We start from the raw sequence: 17,602 nt of genomic DNA, 5'->3' as shown, positions 1-17,602 counted from the left end.
CAAAGGTGAGTGCAAATTAAACTTGGATTTACCAAGGGGAAATAAAATTTGATTAACCTGAAAACCTTCTATGATGTTGTGACTGAATGGGTAGATGCAGGGAGACCAGTGGATGTAGTCTACCTTTGCCTTAGCAAGGCTTTTGACACAGTCTCCTATAACATCCTTGTGAGCAAGTTCAGGAAGTATGGGATAGAAGAATCTGCAGTGAGATGGGTTAAGAACTGGTTATGCAACAGAGCCCGAGAAGTGGTGATCAATGGCACAGAGTCCAGCTGAAGACCTGTGACTAGTGCAGTCCCCCAAGGATCAATGATGGGTCCAGACCTGTTCAACATCTTTATCAATGACCTTGATAATGGGACAGTGTCTTCTCAGCAAATTTGCTGATGACACAAAGCTGGGAGTACTGGGTGACACCCCAGAAGGCTGTGATGCCATTCAGAAGGACATAGACAGGCTAGAGAGTTGGGCAGGGAAAAATTTAATGAATTACAACAAGGGCAAATGTAGAATCTTGCTTCTGAGTAGGAACAACCTCAAGAACTGGTACAGACTGGGGACTGAGCTTTTGGAGAACAGTAAAGGGGAAAGGGACCTGGGGGTGCTGGTGGATGGAAGGATGACCCTGAGCCAGCAATGTGCCTTTGTGGCCAAGAAGGCCAATGGCATCCTGGGGTGCATAAGAGGACAGGTGGTTAGTAGGTTGAGAGACGTTCTCCTCCCCCTCTACTTTACCTTGGTGAGTACACATGTGGAATATTGTGTGAGTTTTGGGCCCCTCAATTCAAGAAGGGCAGGAAACTGCTTGAAAGAGTCCAGTGCAGAACAACTGTGATCAGGGGAATGCAACACCTCCCTTATGAGGAAAGGCTGAGGGAGCTGGGTCTCTTCATCTTGGAGACGAAGAGGAGGATGAGGGGTGACCTCGTCAATATTTATAAATATCTAAAGGGAGAAAGCCAGGAGGATGGTGCCAGGTTCTTCTCAGTTATGCCCAGTGGTAGGACAAGAGGCAACAGATACAAGCTTGAGCATAGGAGGTTTCATATAAACGAGCTGATTATTTTTGTTTAGTTTGAGGGTGACAGGGCACTGCAACAGGATGTCCGGGGAGGTTGTGGAGTGTCCTTCTCTGGAGACATTCAAAACCCTCCTGGATGCATTCCTAGTGACCTCCTGTAAGTGACCCTGCTCTGGCAGGGAGTTTGGACTCAATGATCTTTCAGGTCTTTTCCAACCCCTAACTTTCTGTGATTCTGTGATAAACTGATTTTTTAAATGTAGTAATGAGACAGAAGTGAATCTAACACCTGCTTTCAGCCACTGCTGATGCTTGTCTCCCACCCTGAGCCAGAGCATACCAGAGGCAGCTGGCAGATCCAAACTAGCTGCATCTGCACAAGCACGCAAAGAGAAATCACAAGAGATAAAATGGGAGGATGCAGCAGCAGGGGAACATGCCTGCTAGCAACAGACCAGCAGACGAGATTTCCCGGCTATATCACCTGGAGGCTGTCAAACCTGGATGCCTGCTCCTCACACAGCTCAGCAAGGTGCAGTTCACTTGCAGCTTCTTGCTCCTTTTGGCTACAGTTGGTTCATGAGGCTACACTTCATATACCTTTATAGAAGCAAAAAGAATGAAACCCCCCTAGGAGCGCTTAAGAAGAGAAATGCAAATTTGTTGCGTTGATTCACCATCTCATTTACGTCTCTCTCCTTTGATTATAGAAGAAATTAAGGAGACAAAATGTTCAATTTAGCTGGAAGAATAGACCTTATATTCTCTACTTAGTAATACAGGTTTAGGAAGATATTTATTTCACACAGGTTTCTAGTGTTACTTCACTGGAGTCCTGCAAGATCCTGTTGACTTCTACCCCAGGCAAAGGGTGGCTTGGACCAGGCAGTAAACTGTAATTCTGAAAATTTTGCTATTTCCCTCCTGTTACTGTTTTTTTCCTTGCAACTCATCTCCTCTGAACTGCACACAACTGTACTTTTTATCCTTATATTTATTTTATCAACAGGATTTTTTGAGTCATGCAAACTCAGCTTTTATTTGCAACATTCTTAATATTTTAAGTCTGAAAAATCATGTTAGAAATGTTGCTTGCACACCAAGATTCAAAGCTTGATGCAGCAGTCATCCCAAATAACAGCATTCCTATTCTTATTACATAAATCTACTCTGTGGGATTTGCTAACCTCATACTGTAATAGTGTTTAAAACAGCTCCTAGCCAGATGAGAAACCTGTGGATTGCTGGAGGTTTTATAATCATAAATAACATCTTGGGGCCATGAGCCAGTAGTTAGCATGAATCACAAAACAAATATGGACAGAGGATAGCAGGAAACTTTACCAAGGACTCTCCCAGTTCCTTCCATGCCAGTTCTTGTCAGGATGGGCTTGGCAAATACACTTAACCTCTTTTTCTCTCAGAGTGGATTATTATTTTCCAAAATCACATGGATGCTATGACAGCTAGTTAATTTTCACTGTGTTATGCTTTAACCATGTAATTAATATAAAGAGGGCTTGTAGAGAGAAACACTGTGCAGAAAATGAACGTGAACAGAGATGGAACACTATAAATACACTAAATGTAGGAAGATACAAAGAGGAGAAAAATAATAAATAAGGAAAGGTGTTTTGAATAGTGAGTACATAGATGTGTATGAAAAGGAAATTAAAAATTATAAGCAAGGCACTGAGAATAGTAGATTTGAAGTACAAAGAGAAGAAAGGAAAATTAAAAATACGTAACAAAAGCCGCCAACCCTTTAAAGTGATGAGTCTTTTCATTTATTTATACTCTTTTATATCACAGGAAAATGGTAGCAAACTGATAGCGAGCTCACACTCTGCTAACAGTGTACAGCTCTTAATTCCTGGTTTATGTTGTTGAACAATTAATTGATGAATCATAAGTAAATAATGAAAATGAAAATGAAAAATTCTCTAAGCTTCATGATTTAGAACATAAAATCATCACGGTGATACCAGATTTTAGCACAACCAATACTGTAGTTCATTAGAAAAACTGCAAAAACCCTAAAATCTTTAGCTGTAAAGACTACTAGCAAGAGCACCTGGACTCCATTTCCCAATGGAACAAAATAAAATGGTTTTATTTAAATCTCCAATGCTAAAGTTACTTATGGAGAAGGTGGAAGCATGGATTGCTAGTTCCTCCACAAATCACCTGCTCTGGGACCCATCTTGGTAGAGAGGGTCTGTGATTGCACAGCAGGATAGGAAAGGGTGTCACTGTAAAAGGTGAAGGCACTTGAGTTCATGTGCAAATACTTTTTTGCTTCAATATCCCTAACAGGAAGAACCATAAAAAAAATACTTACAATTTAGGCCAGCTTGGGTGGGGCTTTGAGCAATCTGACCTAGTGGGGGGTGCCCCAGGGGGCTTGGAACTGGATGATCTTCAAAGCCCCTTCCAACCCAAACCATGCTATGATTCTATGATTCAATAGATGATATTTCATTGGTTCTGTGGCACCATTTAATAACAATAAGAACGAACAGCTTCAATAACCTGATAATTTTGTTTATTCTTTTAAAGGCAAACTAAAAAAGATCACTCTTCATCCACAAAACAAAATAACTTCTTTTCTCCCATGAACATCTGTTTTATTTTCTGATATAGCAAAAGCACAAGTACTTCAAGTCTAAGCAACACAATTAACCTGGATTCTGCCATCATCACAGTCACAAAATTATCTTTTTTTTTCACAATGATAGGGCTCTGGAAGCACAGATCCTGCTGTGCAGAGCCATTACATTCCTTCATGACAACAACCTGGTAGGAATTAAAAAAATTAAGGAACAGCAAATAATCATTCCAATAAAGAAATTACAAAAATGTGGTTATTGAGCAATACTCATTTCATTTGTTTATTCCTGCAATCTGATATTTAAAAAAATAAATAGAAGACATTCCATTTTTCAGAAGACCCTGCCACATCAGCTTCCTGATGCTTAGTCTTGCAAAATATTTGCCAGCAGCAAAAAATTTTATGTGTCATTTGAGTATCAGCGTGGGGATGACAATGTCCCAGAATTCCTCAGCATCCCCTAACATCCTCCACTACTGAGGTAGGGCTGATTTCACAGCCATGTTGGCCAGTGTCTGTCCCCCTGCCCCAGCCTGGGGGTTCATTTCATCACAGTCTGGGCCTGGGTGTAGGAAGGGGAGTCAGTCTGGAAATAGCACTCCAGCTCTGTGCAGAGGGCCCTGAAGGTGGGACGTTCATCTGCTTCTGTGCTCCAGCACTGCAGCATCAGCTGATAGAATGGCAGTGGGCAGGTCTCTGGCTGAGGAAGTCTGTACCCCTTTTCCACCTTCTGGATCACTTGGTGTCCTGGCATGCCTGCAAGCCAAAAGGAGTTCATTGGATTACTCAGGGTCTATTAAGCGATGCTGGATGTCTCTATTTCTTACCAAGGTGAGGCAAAAGGATGCCCTCTCCTGAGGCACATCCATGCTGAGGGCAGAGCTGACCTGGGCAGGCTCTCTTCAATGGCAGCAGGACAGGGGAGTCACTGGAGGATCCCAAACCAGTAGTCAAAAACCTTCTTAAGGACTTGCCAGCCCCTCCACCCTGACTGAGCCATCTGAGAGGCACAGCCAATGTATTCACCTCGGTGTGAGGCCTTTCCTCCATCAATGATATTTTCCATAGTTATTCCAACATCTGTTTCACTTAAACTGGTCCCAAATCCCTCTTGTCTCGGTGGCTCCAAAATCTCTCAAGAAAGTCTGTCCCACTGTTGAATTTTCCTCACATTTAGAAAGTTTTAATTATTATCAGTTTGAAGTTTTCTCTGGTGCTGCTATCCAATGGCATCCTGCTTGCTTTATCACCTCAGGTCATAGAGAAGAAACCATTTCCCTACCTTTGCTATACTTTCATACATTAAGTCTATAATCCCTTTCCCTTTCAGTTTTCTACTCCAAATTAAATCTTGTATTACGTAATTTTTACTTCTTTTCACTAGATCTCTGAATGGTGTTTCCTCTGTTCATTACCCCCTGACACCATGGATCAACATAACCTCTTCTCCTGAAAGTAATAACAGATAAGCACATAGCCATGGCAAAAAGGCATTTTCTACTGTAAAGCTACAGGTAAACTTTGTCTTTGCAAAGCGATGATGCTGAAAACATTTTTAGTCAATACCAAGAATCAGGGTGTTACGTATCATTTATAATGGAATAGTTTATTTACATGTGTGTGGACATATGCACACACCTATAATTTATATAAGAAAGAGCTGAGGATTTTTTTGTTGTTGTTGTTGTCTTTGTTATTCTCAGAATGGTTTCACAGGAAGTGAGAGTGGGAATAAAAAAGCAAAATCAATTTTTCCTTTTATAGAAAATACCAGTTTGGGACCCTGTGAAATGTAGTTTATGGCTTATGCACCAGCCCTCAGGCCTGTATGGATGGAGAATAGTAATTTTTATTTTTTTTTTCCTTTAGTCCTTTCCTTGTGTTCTCCTCAACAGCACAAAAAAATGAGTCACAGTCAATCATTTCATTGATATCTTGTGTTACGGGAGCCATGGTTCCATGAGCATTTCCCATATAGCTAGGAATAACAGCTGTCCTCATACTATTAAATACATTTCTGAGGTTAGTGACATTTTGTTTGTAATTCTTTTAATCCTTCTCTTTATGAAGATTCTTCGATGATATAGTAAAATATGAGGAAAACTCAAGGTAGAAACACCTTGATTCATGCCTTATATAACTCCTTCCTGAAGTGCCTGTGCAGCACTTCACAGTACTCTATTAGTCCATGAGGCATCCTCAAAAAAAATTGAAAAAAATATACAGGACCAGATAAGGCACAGAGAAATCTGTGCCAGTCCCTTTTTCCACATTCCAGGGATTGGCATCTTTGATCTGATGTTGGGGGGGCAATAACCAGCTGGCTTGGGTTCCTGTGCATTGCAGGTTGACTCCAGAGAGAGGAAGCTTGAATAGCTTTTAATCACAGCCTTTGGAAAGTTTCCAGTGAGGCTGGGGCAGCCAAAAGGTTTGAGCCATTAAAAAGGCCTCATCCAAACAGCCTTCTTTCTGTATTTAGAGTTTTAACCCTTTAACATACCTACAGTACAGTTGGTCAACTTTTTTTTTTTTTTTTAATGTCGCCCTTAAAGCAACAAAACATAGACATCATTCTTTCATTAAAAGAACTTACCAGCATAAGGCATCTCCCCATAGGTGATTATCTCAAACAGCAGTATTCCAAATGACCAGACATCTGACTTCACGCTGAATTTGTTGTAGCGGATTGCCTCTGGGGCTGTCCATTTCACTGGGAGTTTTGTTTCCGCTCGAGGTTCATATACGTTTTCATTTTCTACCTGTCAGAGGTAAAACAAAGCAAGTCTGATTTTGTATCTGCTTCAGCAGAGTACTTAACCACTTGAGTAAGCTAAGAACGTGCTTAATCTTATCCTCTTTTAGCCAAGCGCTTGCCTTTCACCGTTATTAAAGAATTTACTGAAGTCTATTGTTGAATTGGGCTTTACAGTTGAGAAATGCTCCTGTTCATCAGAGACTTCTGAAGTATTTATCATTTTGAGCGACCACACGGCATTGCTGTGGCTTGTGATTAATTATGACCTGATTTCAAGAGTCTGTCAGGAGTGGCAGTGTAAGCATCCTGCTGAAACTAGAGACCACATGGCTCCATGTCTGGCCTTCGGTGAGCAGAGAAGGCAAGAACAAGAGCTAATGAAATTTCGAACCTTTCTTCTGTGATTTATTGTGGTGCTGAAGGGCCACTAACAATCACTTAAGCACGTTTTGGGAAACAAAGAACAAACTCCAAGTGATTCAAATTAGCATATTAGCTTATAGTGGGTCCAATTAATTCATGTAAAGTGGAGAGGAAAGACACAGAAAAAGAAAAATATTGCAGATTTGTAGAAACATATCCTCAAAACTTCATAACACAGACATCTAAATTTTGTGAATATTTATTAGCTTTATAATTCCTAAATATAATTTAGTGTTCATCAGCAACGTCTAAGCCTTGGTCAAGTTTTTCACATGCAAATCCAGGAAAATATGTACACGATTTTTTTTTGTTTAGTTGCTTTTAATACAGAAAGTACATTTCCAAGTTATAATGCCCTATGGGTTTGAAAAGACTGGTTATTAGTGTTTTGAATCTATGTAGTGATACAGCTGGCGTCTAGACCATAATGCTCATCTCTAGAAACAAGAAATTATTTCATTAATCAATGCATACAGAAATACAGATTTCACTTCTCACACCTAGTCCTTTGGGATCTTTGCATGTAACCATGTTAGAGCTTTGGCTTAGGAACCAGAATATTCCTAAGAAAGTCTGCCAAGACAACTCTATGACAGAGTATTTTAGTAAAGTTCAGTTTTAACAAGAAATGTCAACAGCTGTAAATTATTACCCTCCCTATTGAGGACAGAAGAGAAATATCCATTGTAGACATTGTTCATTTAAAAATATAATTTTTTTTCAGTTTAAAAAATGTGCAATCTGAGCTTATGCATAACAAGAAGAATCAAAATTAAACAAAAAGCACTTTCAAAGTCCCCTGATGCCATTGTCAAGCCATTATTCTATACTTTAGTACAGAATAAATCCAACTCTGTTACGAACTTCAATTTCTTCTGCTTGAATGGAAAAAACAAATGAGAAGCAAATGGCTTTTTTTCTCTGTTTTTCCTTCTCAGTGGAAGAACATAAATCAATAAAAACAATAAGACCTCATAAATTATGGATTACATATCAAGATCAATAAAGTATGGCAAATCAAGTCTTTCCAAATCTGATAAAATAATTTCCAGAGGTAGGAAAACTCATTTCTAAGCCACAGCTTTTTCCTAGGGTGATCTTGGTCAGTGTTACCTGGCATACTCGAGGGCTAGACAAAGAAAAAAAAACAAAAACAAAAAAACCAAACCCAAACCAAAAACAGTGCAATGGTGAAGAACTTGAGACTGTGTCAGATTTAAAGCTCTGAGAATTCATTTTATGAACTCCACTACTAGTCTTGGTGAGGAAAAATGTTCTTTTATGATTACCACCTGCACTTGGAAGCATCACAGCAGCAGTGAGGAGGTGAATAAGGAGAAAATAGTTGTCACTGCATTTTTATATGCTTTCCTTTACAGGCTTAGGAAGATAATTTTGCCACCATTCCCAAGATCTCTTTCCATGTGGCAGACACTAGACTTGGGGATAAATGTTGTGCAGCAAAGGGCATTTCCTGCCAGGCTCCTTCCTTGGTGATTGAGTGGGAAGTAGACATGAAGATGACCTCTTCAGACTGACACAAAGGCACAGGACAGCTTCTAACCTTGCATGGGATAATGGAGATGGAGGATACAAGTAAACAAGCTGGGGTCCTTACCTTCCTGGGCAGGACTTTTGCCTGAACCCAGCAATTCAGAGCCTACAGCTCACACTCTAGATAAACTCTCCTGCTTTGTTCCCCAGAGTTAAAGTAGAACCAGTACACCCTCTCACAACTCACCTTAAAAACTCTTGCAAGTCCAAAGTCTGCCACTTTGTAAACACTGTGTTCACCAACAAGAACATTTCTGGCTGCCAGATCCCGATGGATATAGTTCTGGGATTCCAGGTAAGCCATCCCAGATGCCACCTGGGCAGCCATATCTACTTGATGTGGCAGGAAGATTTGGGAGCCTCCATCTTCTGGTGAAAAAGAAGATGATAAAGATAATATTTGTAAGTGTTCAGATATAAACAACATAACAGCTGACTAGTTCAAACAGCCAACACAAATCAACAAAGCTCTGCAATACGGTAAAGCAGCAGCCTGGCCAAATGCAAAGGTTTGTGAGTGGCACTACTTACAGTCACACAGCTGATGTCACCATAACTGAGTACCAATGCCTGTCCCATCTTCTCTAAAAGAGTGGACACTACATGCAGCAGCTGATCTAGGCCCAGAAGAAGCTGCTGACAATGCCCAAAGAAAAAGGCTTATATCTACTGATAGCAATGTTGATGTTTGACTTTCTGCCATGTGCATAACCCATTCCAAACTGTAAGAGTTAATGTCAGTATTCACTGGGCAGAGCCAAAGCTGATTAAAGATGGAAAAGCACAAATTCATCTTGTTCCTGTTCTCCAAGGACTCTTACTATGAAATTTACCATCTGCTGTCAAATGTAACTTTACTTTTCACTTTGCAGTCCATCTGACAGCTTCACACCAATCTCTCTGTTGCTGCTACTCAACAGTAGGACAATAGCAGCTGCTTTCAAGCTGCCTCCTTCTCTCACAGAACTTTCTGAAGCAATGTGCATGCCATTCCCAGCATTTTAAGATCAGCAAGTCCCAGAAATAAACATTTGGCTATCAAAGCTGTAGAAGAGGTTTGAGCAGAGAAACCTGACTTCACAAATGAAGAAAAGAGATTTAATCCATGAAAACTTGCAGCCAAAAATACTAAGCTATGTACTCCCCCAAAAAACTCATTAGAGTGTAACACATTAGAACTCAAACTCAGGGCTGTTGTAGCATTCTGGGGACAGATGACCTCCTCAGAGCAAAGAATTTATCCTCCAAGTTTATCTAGATAGTCTAGGTGTTATTTTCAAGCACTGTGACCACCCAAACCACAACAATGCAGCACTGAACTTTCAGAATCTAAAAATATGAAAAAGCTGAGTGTTTGCTGCTATGTTCATTGGCAGTTCTCCTTTCCTATTGAGGATGGTGACAGCCTCCATGTAAAAGCCTTCCTACAGCTTCCATGTAAAAGAAATAAACCATTTGTATCTGGCTCTTTTCTGTTGCTTATTTTGAATAGATCTATAAAGAAAGTGTGTCTTAGCATTGAAATGAATAGCATCCTCCAGTTCTGGCATTTGATTGGACCTGACCTTGCAGTCACTTCTTATGAAGAGTATGAAATTCTATTGTTTACTAATCTATTCTGCAGTTTCCAGGCCTTGAATTTCCTGCTTATCTGGATGTTATGAGATGAACAGGTAAAAGAAATTAATTTCAAAAGATTAAATTTACCCTGTATGTGTACAGTCCTACTCCCTTTTCAAGGCTAAACTCATTGTTATGATAATCCAGCACTAAGATTATTTACTTTTATTGTTGACTCAGACAGCCTTTCCTCTCCCACATATATGTTTAATAGGTGCCTTGACCTTTTAAAGAGAAAGGGAGAAAAATCAGGCTACGTGAAAATATATGGTTTAACCATTAAGAAAACCCATCATCATGCCCCAGAAGAATATAACACCGAAATTTTCTGTTCTGATAGCAGGCAGACCTCATCATATATTATTATTAATCTTGCTGGATAAAGATGTAAAATGACACTTATCAGTATTGTATTTAATCAGAAAATAACTAATTATGTACAGGTACCTTGTATGAGTACCTGGGTTTTAGAACTAGTTTATGTGACTCAGTTTAAAATCCCCAGCTGATCAGGAGCTGCAATCTGTGCGCAAAGACATAGGAAAAGACAGAAGGTACAGATCTCTTTGGGATCCGATGTGCAAATCATGTATAGATATCTCATAAAGACTTCTGACTATACCAAAATCCCAGGTTGGACCAGCCAAGGCACACAAGTTCAAGCCCAGCACTGCATTAATACAAATACAGACATTTCCAGACCAGCATCAGCTCCCATCTGGCTGGTTCAGGACAGGTCAGAAGAATTTACATCTGTTTTCACATAGTAATACATGTCCTTTATTTTGTGTTTTAAGGGGGAAAAACTACAAGAAAAAAAACAAAGTATTTATAACTTCACACTCCAGGCACTACTCGAGAGTTTGTAAAAACTTCTCCTGGCTTTTTTTAACCTATAAAGAAAATGTAGTGCCTCTATGTCCTTTTTCACTAATATTTTTTGACAAATCTATCACACTTATATGAAAAATTTATTAGAGAAAACATTGAAGAAGGCTTAGGGTCTGCACTGTGTTCTAAGCAATCAATTACAATACCTCACACAGGAAAGACAGGAAAATATTCTCATTGACAGATGCCTGACAATAAATAAATAAATAAATAAATAAGCAAGCAGCACTTTTCCCAATTGAGAGCATTGCCTCTGTAATAATTCACTAAACTTCAAGACTGTGTCCTTGCCAGAACAAGCCCCAGGTCTATCAGAATTGATAACAACACTCATACATTTATGACAATTTCATTCACATCCAATAATAAAGAAAAGTTTTCAGTAGCGTTTTTCTCATGCTGGTGGCAGCTCAATAACCTTGCATAGCAGTGTTCATCAAGAAGTATCCCAAAATACATTCACAGGGTACACAGGGAATTCACATGTCCATCTTTATTAAGTAGCTGTCATTGTAGTGGAATGCCATAGTGACTATGCACAAAAAAACTAGGGATTTCTATATACCAGAAAAACATCTCATACATTTCTGAAAGGGGAAATTTAACCAAAGAATGATCTTTGGATTTTCTCTCTGTTCCAGTTTGCCATATTTACCCATAGCACACACAAAGACAGCAGCCTTCTGGAAATGTTTGCCTGGTTTTGGTAGTGGCTGAGTCTCAAGGAAGCTTATCAGGATCTGTGCACTGACTGCCAACTGGTACAGATCACTTCCAGTCACAGAGCTGACATCTCTCACTTATCACTGATGGAAATGGCTTTTCTCTGACCAACACCCATCAGGGCACCAGGATCTCTGCCTCCACCTCTTAGCTCTGTTTTATACCCCTGTGCATAGCCATCAGACAAGGAGAGAGACCACCAGGCTGGGTTTCAACTGGACATTTTTTGTTACCTTCAGGCCTTCCTGGAAACCACCTGACTTCCCACAGCCTCTCTGATGCAGGTCTAGAGGAATGAACTCAGACAAAGATCAGGCTGTACCCATGTGCTGCCCACAGCAAGGGCATCTGCTCTGCATATGCTGGAAATTGACTGCAGAGCTGATGTGTTCTGGAAATGTACTCCATTCACAAATAGGCAAATTTTCACCTCTTTAATAGCTGTGACTCATCCTGGCTTTCTCAGAGCTATTTCCCCAGTGCAATAAATGTTTTCATGTACAGCAGTCATTTCCTGAAGTGCCACACTCTTTCAATCAGATAGGCTGCAACCTGCCTACAAAGGCACCAAAGATGAGTTTTTAAAGGAAATTTGTGCCTTGCTACCTCTGGCCACTAAATGACTCCAAAATTGCAGATGGTCTGTCCTAAGCTCATTGCAGCCCTTCTCTGCATAGGTCCTGGTGGAACTGCCCCTCTACCAGAGATTTCTTCGGCTGTAATTCTCCTTGGACTGAGCCTCACTTAAAATGTGGTTCCACAGAGAAAATGGGGAAAGGCAAGTGTCATGGTGAACACTGAGTTACTTGACAAAGCTTTGTCCTATAGGCAGGAGACAGAGGAAAAATTCAGGAAGGCAATCACAGCAAATATTTTGTCTTCATGAGATCATTACAGCTTTAGAGACATTCAGCATCTCAGAGATATTTGCTAAACTGAAAATGGGTAACAACACTAAAATCAAGCATTTTTCAATATCAGGGGTGAACCTGAAGTTCAATCATTATGCTTAGTCTGTTCCACTCTGCACAACTTTAATTATTATTTCCTTTCAAAAGAGCACTTTGAAGCACTGCTGAGATAAAAGGCCTGATGCAATAGGTTAGGGACAAATTCACAGTGAAAGGTTATACCTGCCTAGTAATAGATTTCAAAGCTGTTAAGTACATTTTGTAGAAATGCCTCTATTTCATGTCAAATATGATGACCTATCGTTCTGGATTCTTATATTTTTATTCTGTCCATGTAAGTTCCCATCTACTCATAGAAATGGATGGGAAAATGTGGGATATTATGAGGCAAGAATCAAACACTGAATGTGATTCTCTCCTACTTCTCAAATACACATCAAAAAATCATGAGCATCTTTTTTTCCTCTTTTCCCACCCACACACATAACTCTGATATTAAACCATACTGCTGAATTTATATCTTTTATGTTAGGGTATTTACTAAATTGACAACAGTGGCACCCTTTGAAATGAGTTTATAGGAATTTTGCTTACTTTGAAGGTATTCTAGAAGACTTCCATATCTCATCAGCTCAGTAATAATATAAATTGGATCTTCCAAAGTACAGACAGCATAAAGCTGTATAAGCTTAGGATGTCTCAAATTCTTCATTATTTGTGCTTCCCTCAGAAAGTCCTTTGGATCCATTGAACCTGAAACAGCAGCATATAACAAAACATAAACTGAGGTTATTAAAGGCTTTCCTACCAACCTGCCAGTCTTAAGGGAATAACTAAGATATTGTTTTCTGTCTTTCAAAGTGCATTAGCATACCAAATCTTCAGTTCCCACAGAAAACAGACACTGCAGCTGAAATATACAGCTGCATCTGTCAGCTAAAACAGGCATAAGGAACTTTCTCAAATGTGATTAACTGGTGCTGATAGATGCCTGGTTTACACGTTGAGAGTTGGAGAAGCAACCTAGCCCAGACAGTAGGTTCTAGAGAATCCATTACACTCAGCACAGGACAAAGTGCAAATCCCTGCTGTAATGATTTCCACTTAAAAAGAAAGAAACAGTGCCTCAGTGAGGAAATAAAAACAGAAATGTGAAATGACATGTTCAGGGACCTAAAGCAAGACAGAGCTGTGTAGAGCCAAGAACAAAGACAGCAATTGCTGGCATCTAGACTGTTTCCTATCTGTTGATCTCTTCACCCCTTTGATGACTGTGGGTCAACAACTCAGAAGTCAAAGATGTTCCTTAAGGCAAAAATGTATGTGTTTTGGTTTTTTTCATTCAGACATCCACCACTATTTTTTTGGCTGGTAAAATGTCACAGATGTCTCCAAAGCAGACTAAAACAACAGTGAACAGCTAAGAGAATTATCTGAATGAAGTCATGGTATTACTACTGCTTTTTGTTTACAGTCACAGAAATAAAAGGATTGTTTCAACAAGATTTATAGTTCTGCACTTGCTAGCCTAGGAGCCATACATTTATTTTATTCACTGTAGCCTAGAATGTTAAAGCCCATTCAACTTTTAAATTCAGCCCAGTCTTCAATGAGCTGCTGAAACATTTCAGCAACTCACTGCCAGGAGCTCAAAGGAGACTGCCAGTGGTTCAACACAGGATGGATGGCTCATGGCTATTATGCACCTGGCTATTTCCTGTGGAAAATTTGGTCTTCTTAGTACAGTGGATGCAGCAACAAACCCACATGGCTCAGTTTTCACACCTGTTGTCTAAAGTAATAGGGTATTCAGTCATACCCCTGTAAAGCCAGGAATTAGGATTAGTGCATAAAATAAGGGGTTTCATAGGCATCTGAAAAGTCATTCCTGGGATTCTACTTTGAAGAAGTATTATTTTTAATGTAAATATTAGTGTGGAACAGCATAGAAGAGAGTATTTTAAAAGGCTGCATAATCAGAAAGCAAGTAGAGAAGGAAATCCATCATGAACATCCTGAGGAGAAACAGACAGAAAAGGGAAGCAGGAACTTTTCAGCTTCTCTGCAGCAGAAAAAAAAAAAAAAGTACCACCAGCTCCACTGACATTTTTCATCTGGACCAGCTCCTTCTTTGAAAGTAGCAGGGAACAAATGGACAGAACAGCAGTATGAATAAATGGACAGAAAAATCAAGGAAGGATACTTAGATTGTTTGACATTTATGATTACTGAAGGGGGGATGTAGCAGCAACTATGACTGAAAGGCCATCATACTCGTGCTGGGGTTTTCTATTCCTACATTTGTGAAAGTAACAATAAGTGGAAGAACTAAAGTTGCCAGAAATCATGAAGGGAGAAGGGGAATAGGGGAAGGGAAAAAGAAAATAGGAAACAAAGAGTAGGAGATGGAAGAACAGGATTATCATTTGTGTCCTCTGCAATTGAGGGTACTGTCCCAGGGGATGAAATGCTACAGTGCAACATCCGCATATACAAGGAATTGGTGAAAATACTAATTAGAGAATATAGATTTGTGATTTATAGCATAATGACAGCCTGTCTGACACTCACAAATGAGGCTTAGAATAATAAAAAGTTCTAAATATTGTTGTATTAATGAAAAATATTTACGATATTTTCCAAGACTTGATACATTAACCAAATGTGGTGTTTCGACCCTGGCTGGATACCAGGTGCCCATGAAAGCTCCTCTAGTGTTCCTCGCCTAGGACAAGGGAGAGAAAATATATCAAAAGCCTGTGGGTTGAGATCAGGACAGGGGGAGATCATTCAGTAATTACCTCCATAGGCAAAATAGAGTCATCTCAGGGAAATTAGTTTAATTTTACTACAATCAAATCAAAGCAGGATAATAAGATAGTGAAGATAACGATATAAAGATATGATATAAATATAAGATATTATTTTCTCTCCCCTTTCCAAATGAATAGGGGAGTGAAGAGTGGCCCACCACAACAAAAGACTCTAGTTTAATCTTGAGTCTTGTAACTATCCCTGCCAGGTTAATAGAAATTTTATATAACAATAGAATTCTGACATTTTGAAGGTCTTCATAATCTACCACTGGCTTTGAAAAAAGCCACCAAAGAGTCAGGGGGAAAAAAATTTTCTGAATCAATAGATTTCACCTTCTGATATTTTTGATACTGAAGTAATGAACATACTGTTTAGAGATGGACAACAAACTGCTAGCAGAAACAAGAATTAATTGAAAAAAGATGCTTCATTAAATCTGAAAACATCTCTGGTTGAGCAAAATCTCCCCTACAGTCTGTAAGGGCTGTGTGTGAAGCCCTGTTGTCCATAGCTAGGGGACTGCAAAACCCAAATCTGAAGCTGGTTAAACACAATCATAAAGGCAGGGAGTGCCGCCTCACCAGGTTTGTCAGAAGATAGAAATTTCCTGTAACCTCCATAGGAACTTCCATCTTTCTGCAGTTCTTGGTTAGAGGGCTCCCCGGCTGACCAGTTTAAGTGTTCATAGGCTCCATCAGCCAGACATTTTCCACAGTTTTCTTATTGTTGTAAATTCTGTGGAATTACAGAACAACACTGCGGGTACCTAAATTCACCTCCAGCTGTAGAAAGTTATTCTGGCACCTAGATTTGACTTAGCTGTCCAGACTTTATAATCAATGGGAAGAAACATGTTTTAGTATCATGTTAATTCTCTCATAATGTACACTTCTAATCTACAGTATGATTTATCTGACATGTAAGTGCTTATTTCTTCCCACTAATTATTTAAAAAGCCTGATTTATCTAAGGCATTAGATGCCTAAAAATAGAGAAAATGTAGCTGGTGTGGGACATGTCAATGTTTCTGAAAGATATCTGAGTTATCCAGTTCGTGTGCTATATCTGAAAACCTGGCTCTTGCTCCAAATTGGAATGGAAACAGATTTCTAAATACACTAATTACTCATAAGTCAGGAATCACACATTGGCATCAAGTGAGAACTTTCTCTGGGAAAAACTCGTCACTGCCATCTCAACAGAATTCTGGGAGTTTAAGTTTTTCTGCAGGTTGGAAGGTCATCTACCTAAACACAATCATTTTAAGTCTTTTAGCAGCAACAGCTAGACATGTGTGTAAATCCAGAAAAACTATTTCAGAAATAAGGAGAACACCATAAATCAAGAAACTATAATTAGCCACTCTAAAGATAATTTAAAATTGGTTTACTTGCTTTGCATGCACCTCCAGAACAGAAACTAAAAATAAGTCGTATGAGAAACTTTTTTGTTTTTTATTTCAAGAAGACATTGCAAGAATTAAAGAGAATACAAAAGGTAAATCCAGATGAAAAAATACACACACATTCTTACAGGCATGGTGATATACTGTTGATACTGTCAAAGATAGCAGAGGCATCTTCTCTCTGTGACTTCATCTTAGGACTAGAATATTTCTAGTTATTGTCAAGAGCAAGCTGTGTTTTCACTAAATATAAGTACTTTATCTCAGCAGAGGAGTGAAAAGTAATGCATATAACAGCTAAACATTCAGACTATTCATGACATAGGACACATGTACTCTGGAAATTCTCCACAGAGATATTCAGAACTGCAGAAATCCCTTCTGGCCTTCAGGCCTGTAAATCTATGATGTATTAATTGTATTATGCTTTGTTTGCTATGTGATTATCTTACTTGATCATCCTGCTCTTGCCTGAAAATGAGAACATGCTTCCATGTCACAATTTCTCTGGTAGTAAAGCCATTTTAACAGAACTCTCTCTATCTCAATCCCTTGTACCTCCCAGATCACTTCCAGTTTGTCACACTCTGTTTTACTGATCACTTTCTTTTCCAGTGGCTCTACACTGTAAAGCAGCTTAGCAAAAAGACAGGGATTTAAAATACACATCCTCATCTCTCAGTGTAAGGATAGGTGATTTAGATCTCTGAGATAAGCAGTAGGAGAGGACTGTTTTACTGTGTGCTACACTTGAAGCCTGAAATAGTGCCAATGAGAAGGTAGGAAACTTCAATCATTACCATACAAAATTATTTTTTTATTAGTTATTCATGAACAAATATTCTTTCCTTTTACTTATCATCTATAT

At 39.2% G+C, this 17,602-nt stretch overlaps 1 protein-coding gene across 1 annotated transcript in view; it reads right to left on the bottom strand.

Moving 5' to 3' along the window:
- Positions 1-3,849: 3,849 nt before the first annotated feature.
- FRK (fyn related Src family tyrosine kinase) overlaps positions 3,850-17,602 on the bottom strand; it is a 46,679-nt gene continuing 32,926 nt past the window's right edge. The window contains exons 6-9 of the mRNA XM_030447261.1: positions 13,107-13,265; positions 8,555-8,736; positions 6,229-6,394; positions 3,850-4,391 (exon numbers count right to left, since the gene is read on the bottom strand). Of these exons, the coding sequence (XP_030303121.1) occupies positions 4,177-4,391; positions 6,229-6,394; positions 8,555-8,736; positions 13,107-13,265 (722 nt within the window). The 3' untranslated portion in view covers positions 3,850-4,176. The remainder of the gene's footprint in view (positions 4,392-6,228; positions 6,395-8,554; positions 8,737-13,106; positions 13,266-17,602) is intronic.

The sequence above is a fragment of the Calypte anna genome, chromosome 3, assembly GCF_003957555.1.
Source record: "Calypte anna isolate BGI_N300 chromosome 3, bCalAnn1_v1.p, whole genome shotgun sequence".
Classification (NCBI taxonomy): domain Eukaryota; kingdom Metazoa; phylum Chordata; class Aves; order Apodiformes; family Trochilidae; genus Calypte; species Calypte anna.
Note: the sequence above shows the minus strand (reverse complement) of the source record. Positions and strands in the feature narration are given on the sequence as shown.